This window comes from Aphelocoma coerulescens, chromosome 10, assembly GCF_041296385.1.
Source record: "Aphelocoma coerulescens isolate FSJ_1873_10779 chromosome 10, UR_Acoe_1.0, whole genome shotgun sequence".
NCBI classification, from domain to species: domain Eukaryota; kingdom Metazoa; phylum Chordata; class Aves; order Passeriformes; family Corvidae; genus Aphelocoma; species Aphelocoma coerulescens.
Genome location: NC_091024.1, coordinates 6,520,238 through 6,540,760, shown reverse-complemented (window position 1 = coordinate 6,540,760; position 20,523 = coordinate 6,520,238). Strand labels below are relative to the sequence as shown.

At 43.2% G+C, this 20,523-nt stretch overlaps 1 protein-coding gene across 7 annotated transcripts in view; it reads left to right on the top strand.

Annotated features, from left to right (window-relative positions):
* Window positions 1-20,523, top strand: part of AKAP13 (A-kinase anchoring protein 13) — a 206,373-nt gene that overhangs the window by 139,311 nt on the left and 46,539 nt on the right. For 6 of the 7 annotated variants that reach the window (XM_069026215.1, XM_069026214.1, XM_069026213.1 and 3 more), the window contains exons 11-14: window positions 3,980-4,061; window positions 7,672-7,808; window positions 14,740-15,086; window positions 18,204-18,257. In XM_069026215.1, coding sequence (XP_068882316.1) covers window positions 3,980-4,061; window positions 7,672-7,808; window positions 14,740-15,086; window positions 18,204-18,257 — 620 coding nt within the window. The remainder of the gene's footprint in view (window positions 1-3,979; window positions 4,062-7,671; window positions 7,809-14,739; window positions 15,087-18,203; window positions 18,258-20,523) is intronic. The other variant, XM_069026211.1, reaches the window with a different exon arrangement.

Sequence of the window (20,523 nt, the reverse complement as noted above, 5' to 3'; positions counted from 1 at the left end):
GAGTTCAGAGTCTGCAGGAAGATGTCCCTGAGAGTCAGGAAATATCCATGTGTGCCCAGAAAGAGCAGTGGAACCATCTGCTGCTCGCAGCTCTAGCTGGTGTCCTAAAGGCCTCTTTGAACATTTAGCCTGCTGGTGTTTCACAGGCAAGCAGAAAATCCTCTGGGATTCAGTCTTTGGTGCCTGGGGATGTGCTTCCATTATTCATTCTGTGTGTGAGCTGCAGATAAACACATTCAGGCTTCTGTATGGAAAAATAGCTGGTTCTCTCCTGGCATTTCTTCAAAAGCTGTGTATTGAAACTCAGGTCCCGGAGGCTGTTTCATATTCCCTCTGCCACTGGAACAGCACTGCATCCTCTGCTCCCACCGCAGAGACTTGGGATGCCTGGAATCAATGAGCTATAATCAGTGTGGGCAAGGAAGAAAGTGTGGGGCTTTTATCATCTTCTGTGGCCACCAGCCTGTGGTCCTGTCATTGGGCTTCTCTCAGCAAAACAAGAAACTGGGGGAAAAGGGAGGAATTTTCTCACATGTAATGCACACGTGCCTGCAAAATCCCAAGGCAAGCTCATTTCTATTTTCTCCCTACTGGTGCATTCCCCAGCTCTGGTTCAGGTGCTTTTGTAAAGGCAATTTCCTCTCCAGCTCTTACTGTCTGTACCTGTAATCACTAGTCCTGAGTAAACACAAGCAGAGTTCAGGTGTTGAGGAGGGATCCCAGTACTCAGTGTTGGGCTGTGGATAGTGGGGTTTGTGTTTTGAGTATCTATGGACCACCCAGTTTTCTGAGAGCACACAGTAAACCTCAAATCCTGTCTGGGCTCGTTTTGGCCTAGGGAATACTTGTATATAGTAGTGGTTTCCTTTGTTTTTGTTTTGATGGTGATTATTATTTTTCCTGAATTAGGGCTACAGAGATAAATATTTAGTTTCTAATGTTTTATTTTGTACATAATCAGGTGTATCAGAAGCAGCACCTTAAGCCTCAGTGTTGTCTCTCATTACTTTTTTAATAGAAAAAAGCAGACGTTTTCAATACTTGGCAAAGCCACAGGGCTGAAGAGAGAGCTGGCTGGGAAATGGGAAAAATGCTCAAATCTTTTTTGAAAAAATGCCAATGTCTATAATGTATTTTCAGTGAATGACTCAATTGGTTCTATTAAAGTAAAATATATAATGTTAATTCAGCCTAATATGGCTTATTCAACAGACAGCTTGAACCTCTTCATATTTTGTTTTCTAACTGCTAATTATTGAATGAGATGTTTAATTATTGATTTCCAGTAGTGGATATCAGTATAAGTCAGGAGTAGTTCCTTTAAATTTGATGGAGATTTGTTTAAAAGTAAGAAGGGTCAGACTCTTCTTGAGGAGGAAGGAGGGAGCTGCAAGTCAGTCAGAAGGAGGCAGAATTTGATTCTGTATCTGAAATGGGTCAATCCTTCATTTGTGTGGACTTGAGCACATTTGCATTTGTCCTTCTGTGTGTGTTCAGCCTCAACCTCTAGATTTGCCTTTAATAAAATATAGGAAAGTGTGGTGCAAATTTATTCTGCTTTGTCTGTAGAGAAAAGAATAATAGCATGATACTTATTGACTTTACAGTCATAAAGTGGTATTTTATGACTTTGCAGCTCTTCTAAGAATAAAAAAAGAATAAATTCTGCAGTTAATTTTAGATGCTAAGGTTAGATACCACACAGACTTGCTGAGAGCAGGGAGTGTCTTCTGTGGAAAGAATCAGAACGTGACTCACTGTCCATGCAACAGTTAAAATGTTCATCATGTAACATCCTTATTTCACTTTGGAAAGAAAAAACCCACTGTTTTGAAGTTTTCCTTACAAAGCCTTTCTCAGACTGAAGACTGCTTCTCTTTCCCTTGCCACCTCTCATTTAATACAGAGGTACTGTATGCAAAAGGGAGGAAATGGATACACAGGTGTGTGTGGAGCAGAGGTGCAGGGAACACGGGGATCTTAGATGTGTGTACACAGATGGATGTGATGGGGTCCTGGGGAATATCTGTGTAGTGCAGATGTATCAGCAGAGTCAGGGAGTAAGTACTACAAAGTGTACATCATCCCTAAGAAAAATAGCCTGCAAAATTCCATGGAGGTGGAAGGGGTTTCCCGGTGGGATGTGCACTGACCTGGCTCTGGTAGAGCTCAGTGTCTCCTTCTCCTCTCCTGGGAGACTCCTGCTCATTTTTCCTCCTCTCAGAACTTCTCTGTTCCTTCCCTGTCTCTGTCAGCAAGAGCTGCTGTCTGGGGAAGGTCATGGCATCCTCTCCACTGGAGGATTTTGAGGGCACGTTGGGTTAGGACCTCTCAGATGGTAATTGAGCCCAACTTGGCACAGCAGGCAGGGACTAGCTGACCTGTCAGAGGCCCTCCCAACCCCATTTTGTCATCACACAAGTATGGAAGGGGACAAAACCTGAGGAAGAAAGATGTGCTGTAGCAAGTAGCTGCCAGGTCTGGGGGAGTGAAGCATGGCCTCTGTGATGTGGAGAGCGGGAGGTGAGTGGAGGTGCTGGCAGAAGCCCCTCGGGTGACAGGCAGGGGATGCAGCCAAAGTGGGGAGGAGCCAGCCACGGACTGCAGTAACACATTCCATGATCTCAGTGAGAGAGGAAACAAGGACGTGGGTCATTAGTCAAAGCAGCACGTCAGGTCAAGGGTAGGAGAGGCTTGGTTTTAATTTATTTTTAAAAAATAAATAAGAAGATGGCAAACCCCCAGTGCATTTCTTAACATAGGAGAAAGGAGAACAATGAGGGGATGAGAATACAGCAAGGACTGCAAAAATAGAGTAGGATCATGGAGGAGATTTGAACACGGGTCAGAGGCAAAAAGTGAATAGTAAAAATTCGCTATTTGAAAGAGAGGAAAGGAAATTATTTCAGAAAATAAAAGGAAAGCCAGAGAGAGAGGATAGGAGAAATACTTTACATATAAAATCAGACAAAGTCATCTACTGCAGTAGCTTTCTTTTAGCTACAACTTAACATGTGATATCCTGTATGTTGAGGCATGTCAGGGGGGGAAATAACTTCTGGGTTTTGTGGTGTGGAACAGGTGAGATTTGCATGCATTTGGCAGTAACTAAAGGCATTTGGCTCAAAGAAATGGCAGAGAGAGTAAAGGGGCTTCCAGCGTCTGCCAGCTGCCGACAGAAGTGATGGGAAGTGAATGTTGGATGAGCCAAGGGTTGTGCATAGTCCAGCAGACTTCAGAGTCAAAATGTTGGACAACACAACCCGAGTGAGGAAGATGAAAGCACAGGCAGAATGAGGAGGAGTCTGAGAACAGATCAGTCATCCTTGCTGAAAGACTGCGAGTCATGGAAAGGGTGAAGGACAGGGTGAGGTGATAAGGGCTGATGTTGAAATAAGCCATGTGATGTGTCTTAGTGTTAAAATGGGCGTTTCTGTCATCATCATTTCAGTTAATGCAAGCCCAGAGTGCTTCCGGTTCTCACCATGACCTGGGCGCTTCTCAAGCCCTCGATTCCACGTCATCAGAGCACTTTGCTGTCTCTGAGCTAATTATCTGTACAGCAATATGGGTGGTAAGAAATTTCTATTCTGTAGGTAGTGAACTGAGGCATAAAACAAAAGAGTTTTCCTGCAGTCCCGCTACAAGTGGAGGTGGGACTTGAAGCCAAGGTTATCCAGTTCTCAATTAGTAGCTTAAACACTGACTCATCCTCCCTCTGATATCCTTCCTTGAGCGGGAGCCACCTTCAAATCAAACTTTCCACGGAGAAATAAAGGTTTTTGCCATATATTAATGGTTTGTTTAGTGATGCAAAAAAAAAAAAAAATCGTATGTAGTTTTGACATTTTTATTATTGGGAAAAAATTAAGCCATAACTCTGTATCTGCTGGTTGATGCAGAGGGACACTGGAGAAGAGACTAGCAGGGGTGCTGGTGAGAGTGGCCTGTCTTTGATGTGCTGTGATGTGTTTTCCAGATAAACCGTGAGAGCTGGTGTCCGCTGGAGCCGTGTCCCGACCCCTCCCTGCTGGAGCGCAAGCGCACGCGGGAGTCTCCAGGTGAGCCTTGTGCTGAGGGCAGCTCCAGACCAGCAGCCATCCTCCTCACTTCTTCTATCCTTCCTTTTCTCCCTTTTTTTTGACATCCTGGCCTGGATGGGGAAAACACATAAATTAAAGAAACTGTGTAATGGCTGTGCTGTGAGTCATTGTTAGCACATGGCTGCAGCACTTGACTAGCAGGGAGCTGTGTGGTGTGTCACTGTCTCAAATAACTCTGCATTTGAAGTGCTTCAGGATTTGGATTTCCCCCCTCCCCTTTTTTTTTAATCTAAATAAACTTACAAGGGGGGGGGGGGTAGTCACACAGACATGATTTCTAGCTAAACGAATATGATAAAAGAATAAAAGTCAGAAATTTGAACTCCTAAATCCATATTTAGACCCAAATCAGTGGCTTGGGATTTCCCTCCCCCCAAAGTTGCCATGATTGCAGGCTTCAGGAAGCAGGAAGGCTGTTCAGAGCCATCGTTCCCACACCCTGCCCACCGGCCGTGCCAAGCTCCCAGCCCTGTGTGCTGGCTGGTGCTTTCTGGCTCTTCCACTGGGATAGAAAATCCAGTCTGGGCAAGCTTCAAAGAAGGGTTGGTGTCCAAGATAAGAAAAAAAGCATTTCCTTTCATTGGATTATGCATGTTCGAAACAAATAGAGTAATTTATCAGGGCCCTGAATAGGGACTTTGCTTAGGCTGCTCATGGAGAGGAGGCTACTTGCCCTGCTGTCCTTATGAGCAGTGGTCTCACCCAAATCTCCTTCAATTTATGTGAGACTTCACAAAGAAAATGACTGAGCATCAGTGTGAAATTTAAACTCTTTCAGAGTGTAGGTGAAGAAGGGATAGTGTGGATTAGTGACCTGACGGGTTTATCCTAAACAGAAGTTCTAGCTCACATCAAAGTTAAATAAGTGCTTTTTTATTTAAAAAAATAATAAAAATTGCTCTGTTTAGAAGAGTTGTTATCAGTAAATAACTGTTTCCAGTGTGTTTTTAAACCTGTGGTTTTGCCATGTCTCTTGCTTACTAATTGTATCTGTGAAACCCTTGCCTTTTATGCTTCAGGCAAGAGTTACTGCAACCCATTTGTCTGCAAAATTACGTGCACTCATTTGACTTGCCAGATCTATAATCACATATTCCTATGGATCACTCTCAGTTGCACACCTGTTAATTATCTAATGCAATATTACACTACAGAAATATAATATCAATTACATAATTAGGTAGCTATATATACAAATTTATATTAATAATTATAGTAATACGTGTCTTTAACACATGCATAAAGAGACAGGTTTTTAAGTAAATGTGCTCTTCAGATGGACTGAAGCAGCAGAAGGATCTCAGGTTATGCAGGTTCTGGCCTTTCTAAAAATAATATTGTTACTGCACAGGCATCCTGCTGCTGCTCTGTGGTGCTGGGCAGTGTAGAGAGGGCAAGAAAAATCTGGCAGCACCTAACAGCAGTAAAACCACTGGTTGTTATAATGTGTCTAACTTAAAAATACACTACTTGATAAGGAATTAGGCCTTTTTCATCTGCTGAAATGGCTTGCAAGGACAGAGACCTCAAATTTTAGAAGGGAGCCTTTTGAAATTAAGTGCGCACAGGAGTGTAGCAGATACGTGGTTATCAGCATGGAATTGGAGGGCTCAGCCCTGGCTTGGAGGACACCAGAGTTTGGAAAATGTACAGAAGAGATTGCTTGGAAATGTTCTTCCTAGGGCTTTTTTCTCTGTATTTTTTTTGCTTTTGCATTGTGCACAGAAGTGTTGCCGGGGTGTGAGAGACCGAGCCTGGCTTTGTGCGATGTCTGTGCAGTTCAAAACAAACCCAGCAAACTGAGAAAAGGGGAGGGAGAAAATGGGGAAAATATGCATGCCTCCAGCCAAAGATAGAGTGTAGGGAAGAGAGGGTTTGGGAATGAGTTTCTCAGGACAAATGAGCTGAGGTGTCTGGGGGTTTCCCCATTACCCTGCTCCTTATCCTTCCCCACCACTTCATCTCCTCTGCCCCCAGGAGGCTCCTGCTGAGGAGGCTTCGCTCCCTCTCGTGCTTTATCCTCAGGGTGAGGTATCCATCCCTCAGCACATCTGGGCTGTCCCCACTGATTTTCCAGTGGAACGTGGCTGGAGCCCCTGTGTTTTTCAGTCTGGGCTGTGGACATGCTGTGCTGGCTGCCAGCTGGATGAACGGCACCTGGCCCGCATCCTCACAGCCTCTCCGTCTCTTCTTTCCCTTTATTCCCCCCCTTCTTCTCTCCCCTCCCTTCTCCCTCTCGGTGATGGAAAAGCAGTTCAGATTTTCCAGGTTTACCGAAAGGGGAACAGGAGCAGCTGCAGCATCCAATAAGTGCTTTTCCAATTCTGCACAGCGTGGAAATTCCTCTATGGGGTAATGGGGTTTCTGACTGGCTTCAACTCCCCCTGCCCTAAATGGGGACAACCCCACCACTTTCAAAGTAATGTTATTTTCTCCAGAAGTGGAGTCACTCCCATCAGTTGGGATGTGACTGGGGTGTTCCGTAGCTGCTGTCAGGCACAGATTAAGGATGGGGAAGGCAAAGAGGTGACCTTAAGCTACCCAAACCTGTTGTCCTTGCAGTGATTTTTAAGCTTGATGTCACCAAGGATGGAGTTAGTGAGGTGTAATTTAAGAGTGAACCAGTATTTTATTGCCTTGGCTCCTCTCCAGACAGCTGAGCACATTTTGGATCTGTTTAGTTAGAACAGGTTGGAAAATAGCGCCTTTCTTTTTTTTTTTAATACTAATAATTAGAAAACATTTCAAACTGGGAAAAACAAGTGTTCAATTATTGCCAAAATTATCATTAATACTTTAGCCTGAAGGATGAACAAATAAAATATGTACAGGCATTTCTCAGGCAAATACTTGTCTGTTAAAGGTTTTGGAAAGAGAGGGCTTTTGCAGGGGCTGCAGTCTAGTTTTGTGCTTTTGATTAACCCAGTACAAACAGCTGGAAGCATTTGAGAAGAAAAGAGATGCAACGTGCTTATGTTTCAATGTCAGGAGTTACGAAAGCTGAATGTTTTTTAAAAATCACCTTATTTTTGAATCTTAAAAAAAGAAAAGCTTGTCATAGAATTCACACGAGGGCTTTTTCAGTAAGAAGTGTAGAAGAAGAAATTAAATAATTGTCCAAATACGCACTAAAAGCACCTTGGCATTTAGAGGGAATCGATTCTTTGAGGAAGAAAGCTAATATTGACGAGTTACATTTTTACATTTATTGAATATTAATCTAATGTTGCAGTTGTTGCAATAGATAGGAAACATCCCATTATGCAGTGTATGTGATACCTCATATGTAGTATATTTATCAGCACCTCAAACTACATGTGTTTACAGCTGTTTCATGCAGAATTTCAGTTTGCACCATGTACTTCAATGATGCACTTTAAAAGGAGTTTTAAACTCTGGAATAAATTACTTGAGAATTCGCAGGCAGTTTTGGGAGGTGAACAGATTTATAAAGCTTTATTTGTAAAGCCGTGTTTTAAATCCTGGAATTCACTGAGAGAATGCCAGTTGGATGTGTGGATGCTACAGAAAGCCTCAGGTTGTGACTCTTTGTGCTTTGCTCCTGCAGAGTGTGAGAACTTCTTGGATGATGGGCTGAGTGGCATCTGTGCCTCGTCACAGGGTGGTCTTAAAAGAGAGTCCGGGAGTGAGTCCGACCTCTTCCCCTTGCCTGGTGATGGGATGGAAGACCTTGTCTTTGGGAAGGTAAGAAAGCCTGGTTGGGATATGGTTAAAAAAGCCCCTGATAAACCCATGCACAGGCGTAGATCATCTTGGTTTCACTGGTGAGTTGGAAACGTGGAAGCGATTATCTTGGAATGGAATAGATGGGAAGGATCCGGTCTCCTCCTTGGATGCAGCAACATGAGGGATGTATTTACTTGCAGCAGAATTCCAAAAGCTGTGCAGACCACTATGGTAAAAACATGAAAGTAATTTTGTCTGTCCAAAAGTAAATCAGGCACCAGAGGAACAGTTGAAAAGGTGGATTTTCTTGCACAAGGTCATTAGGGATTGTGCAGACGATACAAAATCCATCTTTAACTCATGTAACAAAGGGCATTTCTCCAGCAAACTCTGACCTCTGCGCCGACACCTTCAGATTTATGTACTGTAATTCTCAGAGGAACCAGTGTTTTTCTGTAAAATCAGTGTCATAGGAAGGAAGCGCTCACTCTGAATACTTCAGGCCAATTCCAGGGAATAGTTTTGTTGCCTAGGCGACACAGCTCTGATGCCTGTTTGTGTGCAAGTAGAATGAAAGTGTTTTCAAATTTGCTTAAAATCAACAACAGAAGTCATTGCTAACCTTAGTCATCCCTGTGCCCTTTGTGTTGCTGAGGAGGAGGAGGAGTGGGAGAGACCTGAGAGACAGAATTGGCCTCCCTTTGGCATCAGTCTTTTGCATCTACGTCAGAGCAGCCTGAATTTATTCAGGGGGTCATTAGGTTTTTGCTCTTGAAGAATCATCTTGCTGGTAATTTGTATTCTTCTTGGCATAAGCAGATGGTGAAAAAGCATCCAGAAAGAACACAGTGATGTAGACTCAAAAGGGATGTGACCCTTCTTTAGAGCAGCCATCACTTTGGTATCCATGAAATCACATTTGGTTCAGCTGCAGCTCACAGATTTGAGCAGGCACAGCTCCTACTCTGAAAACCTTAACTCTTGGAGTAGCTTTCTCACTGGCTTTCTGAGAAATGTATCAAATGACACAGAATTCTGTTTGCTGCAATCAAATCAGATGGTGGTGAATGTGTTCCAGCAGGATGGGAAACACCAAAGCCCAGGCTAAGTGATCTCATGTGCTATAAATGAACAGTAAAGTCATCCTTAATGCATGTGGTAGGGCACAGAGCTCACCAGCCTCACCCTTTCCCATCATGCTGTCAGAAGGATCTGGGATCCTGGGTTGTCAGAGTACAAGGCTGTTTGGCAGAGCAGACTCTCTTCAGTTTCCTTGTGTAGAGTGACAGGGATTGCGACAGCCAGCTGCTATTTGAGCCTGATTTAATGCTTGGATGGGAAGATGTGGGAGAACAGTGCAGTGGGAACGCAGCAAATTCTATATTATACAGAATTTTAGCTTTTACCGTTTCTTATCTGGAAAGTTTCCTTCTTCAAATAAGAAAGGAAGATTAATAGGTAGTGCAGTGTAGCAGGGATGCCATAGGGAAGGGAGGAGGTGATGGGGAAAGCAGATCTTCAGTTGCCTGTGGAGAGAGGGCAGAGGCAGGAATTTTTTTCTTTGTAGAAAGGGAATTTCTTAATTTAGTAGCCTTTGCAGTGTTCTCATTGTGGAGTAGGTTGCAGACTTTGTCTACAAATGGCTTCAAAAGGTTCCTGAGTTGAGTTTAAGTAGTTATTCAAAGCTAATCTCGGCCTCAGTTGCTTTATTGGTCTTTGTTTTCCTGACCAATTTGATTCCATGTCTCCTCTCTCAGGATTTATCTGAGTATTTTTTCTACAGTTAAAGTTATTTCTAAAGGACCAGAAACACTAGTTTAGTGTTGTGAGCTTGTTCCTAAATTAAATCTTTTTTGATTTTAGGGTATTGAGTCCAGGTGGTAGAAGTGCAAATTATAGATATTTTTAATGACCACCAGAATAAATCTAGGCTGTAATCTTTTTTCTGAAAAATATTTTAAGATGCCTGTCTTGGCTATAGTTGATTATTTATAAACCTATGAAGTAGTACAGTTTCCATATCAAATTGGGAAGAGATAGAATATGTTTATGAACAAAAAGAGGATCTCAAACCTTTCAATGTCATGGTGATTATTGTTATTATTAGTTCTGTTCTTGTTTCCCCTTTCTGTGGAGCAAGAGTTGAACGTTGGTCTACTGAAGTTGGTTTTGTGGTTTTTTTTTGATTGTAGAAATAACTCCTTCTTTGTTAACTGCTTAATACTTAAAAATCAATGTAGAAGAACAAGTTGCTGTCTGTCCAGGGTCCTTGGGCTGCTTCCTTAGACATCACTTGAAATTCATAGATTCAAAGCCCTAGTTCTGTCCCAGGACCATGATAATTGGGGTCTGTGGGGTCACAAAATCTGCAGGTGCCTTACTCTGTCCCTGGTGTTTGGTGCGTGCTCCTCTCCCATCTCCTTCCCATCTCCTGTGCTTGTCTCATTTCTCTCTCTCTGAAGGACGTGTGCTGAGCTGTGGAACATGAGCTGCTGGGTTCAGGGAGCTTTAGCACTAAAACCTGCCTTTTTTTTCCAGACTTTAGAGGCTGTCACTGAGATGCAGAAGTTGCTTCCAAGTCTATGCCTTGGAAATGCAAACAAAATGTTTTGAGTTTTTTGGGGGTTTTTTTTGTTGGTTTGGTTTTTTCTGGTTGTTTTTTTTTTTTCATCAGCACTTTACTCCCATGTCCTCGTCATCCTGCTTTTCCCTCTCTGTCCCAGACAGCCATCTGGGCAGGCTTTGCAGCATCCTCCTCCTTGAATGATTAATGCTGCATAAGGTCATTTCTCACAATCATCTGGCAACATCCCGGGGTGGAGCCCATACGCTTTGCTCATCTTAACTTCTACCCAGCCACCGAAGTCCAGCCTTACTGGGAAGCTTTTTAGTGTGCCTCTTGGGAAATGATTCAGATGGAGGAAGTCAGGAACCCACAGATCATTGCCAAAGGAAGGGGTTGCAACACAGTGTCTTGAGTTTTGTTTAATTTCTGCCTTTGTTTTGGTTTGCTCAAAGAAAATATACAAATACATAAATGTTTTGCATTTATTTTTGCAGAGTTGTATGTCTTAAAAAAAAAAATCAAACAAAAAAAAAAACCCAACAGCTGTGCAAAAAAAACAAACCCAAAGGAATAAAAATTTTAAGGGAAAGGCTTTCACCTCCACTCCTAATTATAAAAGTTATGATAAATAATTAATAGAAGGCCACTATTGAGGTTAAATTTAGGGAACCTGGAGCCATAGGCAAATCCAAATAAAAAATTACTCTGCTGCATTATGTATCAAGCCAACTAAAGGTACTATTCCAAATAAACTTCAGGATTTCAAGGTTTAATTTTTTTCATCTTCTTTTTTAAAATACTCTTAACACCTTTAATTTCTTCGAAGGTCAAGGGACAGAGAAAGTTTGTGTCTCAGCACTTTGCATGTTGTCATCATAGAAATGACTGAAAGAACATTTTAATTCCCCTTATCAAAGCCTCCTACAGTGGAGGGATTTAGTTGAATAAGTTGTCTTATACCCCCACCATCCCAGTGATTTCTGTTATCCCTATTCATGAAGAAGTACATGTGTTCTTTCTCAGAATACTCACTTTTACACCTACTCTAATTTTTTCTTACAAGCTTCTCAGCAAATACTGAGGGCAAAGAAAATGCCCATTTACCAAATGTCTGTAAAGACTCTTTTTGGCCACGAGGTTTGTGGTCACAGTTAAAGCCTGTATTCACTGAGATGCAATCCAGCAAGCCCAACTTGAAGAAAATTAGTTTTCTTTAATATTTCTTTTTTTCTGTTAGAAAAGAACACATTCTGTTCTGCAAATGTGGTGTTTCCTTACTTAAATAGGATTAGAGCAATGCATATTTACTTGGCCCAATAGCTAATTTTTTGCAGTGGTGGCTTCAATATCGATGTTTTTGATGTGTCAGCCACGCTTGGCTTTTTTCAGACAGAGTCCTCTTCCATATTAATGGTTTTCTTTTGTTTCAAAAAAAAAAAGAAAAATCATTGCAATGATGGCAGAGTATTTTTAGAAGAATAAGCATGGGCCACAAGTTCAAGGGAATTGTTTATTGTGTTCTGTTGTCAGTCGAATGCTCAAGGTAAAAGTTAAAGCAGACCAAATGTATTTCCCTTTTTTCAAACGTCTCCTTGAGCTGCATTTTGCGATAAAAGCCGTAAATCTCCCTTGTTAGGGAAGTGGGTTTTGTTCAGCGTTTCGAACTGCAGCAGTATTCTCATCTGGGAAATAAAAATTCCTCTTCTTACTCTTAATTCCTCCCTATATAATTTGGTGTTCTGAACTATTGTTTCTGGATTTGCATCCAGACTGAAAGTTTCCAAACTGTTCCGTACTTGGCACAGTTGAAGGGGGGAAGTCAGTCCTCTCCCCTCTCCTCTCCTCTCCTCTCCTCTCCTCTCCTCTCCTCTCCTCTCCTCTCCTCTCCTCTCCTCTCCTCTCCTCTCCTCTCCTCTCCTCTCCTCTCCTCTCCTCTCCTCTCCTCTCCTCTCCCTCTCCTCTCCTCTCCTCTCCTCTCCTCTCCTCTCCTCTCCTCTCCTCTCCTCTCCTCTCCTCTCCTCTCCTCTCCTCTCCTCTCCTCTCCTCTCCTCTCCTCTCCTCTCCTCTCCTCTCCTCTCCTCTCCTCTCCTCTCCTCTCCTCTCCTCTCCTCTCCTCTCCTCTCCTCTCCTCTCCTCTCCTCTCCTCTCCTCTCCTCTCCTCTCCTCTCCTCTCCTCTCCTCTCCTCTCCTCTCCTCTCCTCTCCTCTCCTCTCCTCTCCTCTCCTCTCCTCTCCTCTCCTCTCCTCTCCTCTCCTCTCCTCTCCTCTCCTCTCCTCTCCTCTCCTCTCCTCTCCTCTCCTCCCCCAGTCACAGAATGGTTTGGGCTGGAAGGGATCTTAAAGCTCATCTCATTCCAAACACCTTCCACTAGACCAAGTTGCTCCAAAGCCTCATCCAGCCTGATCTAATGTCTGACAGTATTTTCCTGTCCTGTTTCCTCCACTGTAGGAGCATTATCCACATAATGACTACTTGATTTGTCTGTGTTTAAGCAATTCAGTAAGGGAATTGCTCATGACTCACGCAAATATCATATTATCTTGAATAATGCTGATCATCAAAAAACTTTACAGGGCTTCCATTTCAGTTCTCTTTTTTTTAAACCTCAACTTCCTATTCAAATGTATCAAATCCAATAGTTGACTAGTTTACAGAACACATTTTCCAAAATTCACCATTAATATTTGAAATACCTTAACGTGAAGTGAATGTTTTTTGAGGGATGTATTTTTAGTGTGTTTTTTTAACACTTTGTGTTTAAAAGGTTCTTGTACTTTGGTGTTGTGCTGTGGATGCTGTCTTTTTTTTCCCCTCTGTTTCCCTTTGATGGATGTGAGAAGGGAAGTGGCGTGACAGCATTTAGTTAAATCATCTTAGGAACATTATTGTGTACCTGTTAAACTGAACTAAGAATAAAAAATAGCTAAGCTTGAAACAGCTCTGGATAGGGAAATATTTGATTAGAAGATTTTTTAATATCTCAGTTCCTTTTTTTCAGTTAAATAAAAAACTTATTACTTATAGTATGTGCCCATCAAATAAAGCACAGAAAACCAGAAGTCTCTGGTTTGTTTAACACTGCTCCTGCTCATCCATCCCTCCATGGGGTCTGATGCCCATCTTTCCATTCCAAGAACAGGATTTTGTAGCCAGTTGTCTTCTGCCAAGTGCTTGCTGACAGCCTGCAGCCCCTCGAGCACTCAGTTCCTGCCCAGCCCCCTGAGCCCACTGTGTGAGGACAATTAACCTCTGGGGCTTTGCTGAATGGTCTGTTGTGTATGGCCTGACAGAGCACTCTGCCTGGTATTAATTTAAATGATACAGCACAGGGCTCTGCAGGAGGATAAATTGAAACTTCCCATGTCAGTCCCTCGGGGCAAACACCGTTTCAGACTGGAGGTGATGTCAGAGAGATGCTTGTGTTTTTTATGGTGGCCACAGGGAACATGGAAAATGCACGGGCTCTTCTGGGGTTGTATGGTCAGCATGTGGCCTTTGGCCAGAGAGAACCAGCTTGGCTTCTACATACTGCTTTTGGAAGAAACTAAACCCAAAAATTACAGTATGACTCAAAATCTGTAATACAGAGCAGCTGATCCTGTAGAACAATATTTTTCAATGACAGTTGGATTTGAAAGATGCTGCAAACCCTGGTATTAACTTTCTGCTTAATGGAAAGTAGTGGGGGATGGGGAATTAAGCTTTTATTTTTTTCTGTCTGTTTTGTGCTACTGAGTAATTCTCCCTTTTGTGTTGCATGATGCAGTGAACAGTGCATTACCCTTGAGCTCTACAAGCCCATCCCAGTCCCACAGGAGAGGCTGGAGTTTATCATCAGGAGTTGTGATAACCCTCTTCCCCATCACTTGCTCTCAGTAAACCTCTGGCAGTTTTATGGCACCTTGATTGATAACAGGTTTAGCCAGAAATGGTGAGAGGAATGGGGTTTGCTGTGCAGGATGAAATATAGAACTGGGGAGAGGAAGGCAGGCAGAGAACCTGAACTGTGAGCCCAGGTTATGGCAGCCAGGGACTTGTGGGGTGGAAGAGATTACCTTGCACAGCTTTTTAGCCTCTTTTGAAACCAGAGCAAAAAGTCTCAGTTCTGTGATGGTTAATTTGCCTTATGCCATCGACTAAGAAATCTCTCAGCTCATGTGAAGTGCAAAATATTTGCATTTATTTAAAATGTTAAATGTATTCACTTCATTGGAAGTGTTCAGGTCCAGGTTGGATGGGACTTGGAGCAACCTGATCTAGTGAAGAATGTCCCTGCCCATTGCAAGGGTGTTGGACTAGCTGATCTGATCTTTAGAGGTCCCTTCCAACCCAAACCACTCCATGATTCTACTTTAACTTATCTATAATTTTTCTTACCCACAGCAGCCCGAAGAGGAGCAGTCTGCATGCGATGTCACCAGCTCCAGCTCCTCTGCCGATGACACCATGTCCCTGGAGAGGAACTCATCCCTGGGCAGCGACACATCCCTTCCCTTCCCACCCACGGGGAGCTTTGCCCAGCCCAAGGACAGGCACAGCCTGGATGGCAGCTGCACCAACATGGTGTCCTCAGAGGGAGGAGAGAAGGAAGAGGAGCTGGACAGCATCACGGACGTGCCCACTCCTTCCTCCGTCTTACGCAACTCCATGCGGCCGCTGTCCCCTTTCCGTCGGCACAGCTGGGGGCCGGGGAAGAATGCCACCAACGAGGCAGAAATCAATCAGAGGAGGTGAGTGAAGAGCTGCTGTGATTTACTCTGCACCCACTCATGCATATTTATCTGAGCTTTAAACCTGGCATGATAGAATTGAAGTGAGGACGTTGCTTTTGATTATTTCTTTTTCACTTGAAGGGGTTAAAACAATCTCCTAATGTGTGTGTGTTTGGTTTTTCTTAAATTAACTTTCAGGATTAAAGTACTTAATAGCTACAGTATGCTTGAGATTTTCAGAGTAAATGGAATTACCTCGAGACAGGTCTTCCATTAGAACTGTCACCACCCCTTTCTGTACAAAGGAATTACTGGAGTGTTAAATCTCACTGACCACAAAATAAACATGACCATTATTGCTCTGATTGTATGAAGAGAGAACACAGGCACTGGGGTTTAAAAAAATTTTGTGGAAGCTCTTCATAATGGTGAGGTGGGTCCTCCCTGTTTCTCAGAGCTGGTTCCACCTCAGTCTTCCATGGACAGTAAGTTCCATCACAGATGTCCCTGGTGTTGTTCAGGAAGATTCAAAGGGGAAGTTTTCCCATCTGTTCTTTCAGAAGGTACAAGAGGGAGAGGTGTATGAGCCATGTGAGTGTGTCCATGCTGGTGCCAAGTGGTTGTGGGAAGAAAAGTTGCTCATTCCCCCATTTCAGAGGGGAAGAAGGTGGAATAAAAGAAGATGCACACCAAGAAGTAGTAACTGGGGTGAGGTTCCCTGCCATGCCCTGCACCATTCAGCATTTGGGCTGTGGGATGCTTGGGGTCAAACCTTGTGTGTTCTGAGCCCAGTGGAGGTTTGGCCAGTGTTTTTAACGTGCTTTGATGCTCTCAGAGCAGGAATGGCCAGTTGCTTTAGCAGGGTCAGGGTGCCATATCCTCCCTGCAGCTCACAGAAGCTGCAGGCCCAGGTGTGCAGGGCAGTGCCACTCTCTGGGCTGCCTGGTGTGTCCTCATGGCAAACATTGTGCTGTTAACAGAAACAGAGCCATTCCATGTGAGGTTGGATGGCATTAAATTAAAATTGGCTGCTCACAATGGGTTCCTGAAAATGCTCACTGACCCCTTTGGATAATCCAGGGAGAGGCAGCAGCCTCCCATCAGGAATGTGTGAATCCTTTACACACAGCAGCTGTGGGTACCACTAAAGAAATGTTGCAGACCCTTCAGGTTTAAAAATCAATGTTGAAAACCATTCAGGATCCTCTAAGTAACATATAGTGAAAGATTTTTATTATTGTTGTTGTTTAACACTGTCACCTTTTTTGGGTTTCGTTACTGGTCCACAGGTAATTTTTAAATAAGTTAAGTAATGCTCATCAATTTTTAAAAGCAACAAAAGGGTCAGCATACCTGCAAAGTTATGACAAAATGAGTCCATAAGCTCATAAACTCATTTGGGGAGATTTATTTTTAAGTGTGGGACCTGATGCATAAGGATTTCTGAGGGTAATAAACTGCCTAGCTGGCAGTCACTGCTAACACTGAACAAATGGGGTTAAATTCTCCTGCATCACACTTTGAAGGCTGTTTCTGGATGGGAAAATACATTCATTGTAAATGTAAGAAAATCTGATTTAAAGGAACAATAATTGTTCTCCTATGTTCTTGTATACAGCTGCAGCTACATACGGATAGCTGTCACGTAGGTTAATTAAAAAAGAAAAGCTGGGTGGGTCTGTGGTGCTGATAGGTTCATGTTTGTTTTTATGCTTCTGTTAGAAAGGAATTTGGATTATTTGCTGTGTTGTTTTGTTGTTTTCTTTGTTCTTTTCATAGCTGTTGTGATGTTGAGGCTCTCGTTGCTTAGTGAGCAACAACAAATACTGAGGAAGTGAAGTGCAAATAAGTGACTTTCACACAAATCAGTTAAATTCGGAGTGTTTGCTTATTCCTTTATTTCACATGCATTGGATGCTTTTCCATGTGAAGGGGAAAAGCCCTTGCTGCAGCTTGACTTTTGCAAACCTTTGAAGTGGAGTAACACAGAGCACAAGCCTTGGCTGAGGTTTGTCCTGCTGATGGGCTGGATCTGTGCTGCTCCCAACCACCTGCCACCCTTTGTGCTCCCCCCCCCTTCTCTGGGCACCTGTGGCACTTCTCTGCTCTGTAGGTGAGCAGGTTGAACTCACTAAATGAGGAGAAAAATAACCAAATAAAGGGTAATTGCCACCAAAACCAGGCCAAGGATCAGAACTGGGCTGTGCAAGCAGGAAGAGGAATGGGGGGCCAGAGTGCACCATCAGCAGAGCTCTGAGAGGTGCTTCCTGCCCCAGTGAACACTTGCAGCCTGGTCCAGCCCCTGTCCACACCAAAAATAGTCTCTACCCTGATGACAAAGATAGCTAAGTCAAGCTTAGTTAGAGGTGCTGATGCAGGACCCAAAAAGCCTACAGAAAACAAAATCAGCCTTTTGTAAAATTTGATCTTTTCTGCTGTTACATGTTTTCTGTTTGTAAGAGGGATGAGTGTAAGAGTTAGTTCACTGAAAAGATCAGGGAAAAAAATGTAATAATCTTAAATGAAATGTGAAAAGATGCTCAGTTCCCCTTCGCTTTCCCTCTTTCCTCAAATGCATTTCACAGATAATCCTCATGTCTACATTTTGCTATTAAAAATACAAAGAAAACCAACAAGGCTGCCCCAAAAGGATGTTCATCCTTCAGTTAATTCCTGACATTTGTAGCAGATTTGAAATGCCTGTCTTTCAACAATGCTGCAGTGTGTGTTTAATGTCCGGGCTGGGGAAAGAAACACCCTTGTGTTTCACTGATGGATTAAGCACTGCAGAACTGGAGCTGGTGTTAATCACTATTGCTAACAGCTTCTGTCAAAGAGTCTGGCCTTAGCTAAACTTTAAACTGACCTGGCTTTGGCAGCAGCAAAGTTGCAGCGTGGTCAATACCTGTGCAGCCTTCTTTCTGTATGGAATAAAACCAACCAAACCCCAGATTTATTTGTAAAAGAGAGGATGAACACAGAGACTCATTACTTCCTTTCATGTTTCATTTTGTGTTTTCCCTGTGTGTCCATTCCCTCTGTCTGTGTGTTGGGGATATGAATCCTTTAGCTGCCATTTGTTTATTTTTTTTTTTTCATTCAAGCTGCTGACCATTCTCCATGATTCATTTTCAGTTCAATGCGAATTCTGGGGGATAGTATAAAGAAGCCTCCCATTCATAGGAGAAGGTACAAAGCCAACTAATGTGACTAACTGTTTTGTGTTTGAATGTCTACTAACTCCATACTGTCATGTTAGTAAACCTGTCGTACCTCTGGAAGTGTTGGCATTAGAGCTGTGCATCCCACCTGGCTGCTTTCCCTCTCCAGTGTGACCCAGGGCAGGTTTTGTGCCCCACAGAGCACATGCCTGAGCTGTTTTCTCCAGGATGTTATGTTAATAATGAAGAGAAATCTCAGATATGATTTTGTTGGCCTTTGCCACGTGTAAGATTTGGAGTTGTGTTAAAACAGTTATTTACCTGGGAGCATGTGTGTGATTTGGATTTAAAGCACATCAGAGACTCCTGGCAAGACTTGCACGATGGGCAGCTGGGGAGGGGATGGGTCAGACACGATCTCAGAGTTGGAGAACACCCTTCAGATCTGCAGCTGGTTGAATTAAATGGCTTTAATTTTGCTCTTTTGATGGTTTTTATAACCATCTTCCTAAAAAATAGAAAATAAGATGTGCTTTTCTCTTTACTTCCATGTGTTTTTCCTTTCTGTAACAAACTTTCAGTTTCTCATCCATCCCACAGATACGCAGTTCCACTCATGTAACCTTTGCATTGGCTATTAGTATATGAAAGAGGATACTTGATTTTTGGCACAGCAGATGTGGACTGTGCACACTTAGGCATTTTAGGCTAAAGAAAGAGAGAAGTTTAACTTCTGCCCTTCAGTGGTTCAGCCTTGTCTCACCTCCCATAGCCTGGTGCTTCCCCTCCTGTGCTAGGTTAACTCAGGATTTCGCTTCACTTGAAACAGGGATGGGGTGATGTGTGTGTGAACAAATTACCACATTCCCACGTGTGAAAAGAATGTTACCACGATGTTATGACCAAAAAAATCACCATGCCCTCACCATGCATCAGCATGAATAAACCCTAGCAGCACTGTAGAGTTGAAGAGAGCACTCTTAAAAAAAGAACTTAAAAAAAGGCACAGGAAAGAACATGCTTTTTTACTTCGAAGAAGCCACTTTATTTGCATCACAGCAGGAAGCAGTGCAATGCCTGTCTTCTCAGCTCATGCAAGTGAACTTTTTATCAGTGGTCTCTTAAGGCTCCTCTGTAGGAGCTGTGTTAGTATTAGAGTGAAAACATCCTGAAACACTGGTCTTACACCTTGAATAAAGAAAATGTCTAGAATACTTGGTCATAGCTGAAATGTGTGATAATCCTTTCATAAACACTTTCTCACTTTTTCTGGTCTCCAAACCATTTTGGAATCATCCTCTCTTAACTGCACTTGCAGAGCAGGAGCCTGAATCTGATTCCAGCAGTTTAAGCTCTCCCACAAGGCTAATGTAGATAACAGCTCACCCCCCTCCCCAAGCTGTCTTCTGTAAAGGAGTTTTGCAAGCTCTGCATTGATGTTTGTAAGATTTTATGGTGTTGCCAGCAGGCTGTGGGTGGCTCCCCAGTAGGACTGTGATTCTGCAAGAGTGCTTTGCCAATAGATCTCCTTCCTTCCTTCTCTGAGATCTTACCACTTCCAGGCTCCCTGCTGCATGTGTAGGGCTCCTCTTCTTCCCTCTCTCTACTCTTCCACTTGCCTCCCTTGCAGTTTTAGCATTTGGGATCATCACTATAACATGGTGATTGTCAGGAATAGAGGCATCTTTTAAAGTCTAGTGTAAGCACTGCATGATTTCTTTAGCGAGGAGAATCTTCTCTCCTTTGTTTGAAAAGGGATCACACAAAAAGGAGTGATTTTGGCAAGCAAGGTGACATAAGAATATCTTAAATGGTCCACCAAGCTCAGTGCTCTTGTGGCCACAGGCAGATGGTCTGGGGAAGCAAGGAGAGGGGAAGCATGTGTGACACCTTCCTTGGGATGCTTTCTCAGTTGCCCCTGAGCAGGTCTGACTGGCCCACTGGGAGGCTGAACCCAGCCTGAGAGTGCAGATTGTGTGTGATGGAGGTGGATTTCCTGTGGCCAGGACTTGGTGCCTCTGCTTTCACACAACTATTTAGTCCCTGCTATTCCCCACTAATATTTACATCTGCCATTGTGGTTGAGTTGGGTGAGGATGATGAAGTACTTGGAAATATTGGCATGTTACAGGAAGGAATGTTTTCATGAGGAATGTTTATAGTGCTGTGCTGAGAGCTACTGGTGCAGCACACCTGGGGCTTTTGGCTGCAAAGCTTTGGGTGTATCCTCCCCTGACTAACATCCTTTATAAAACAGGCAGCAATTATCTGAACTCCACCACTGAACACCAATT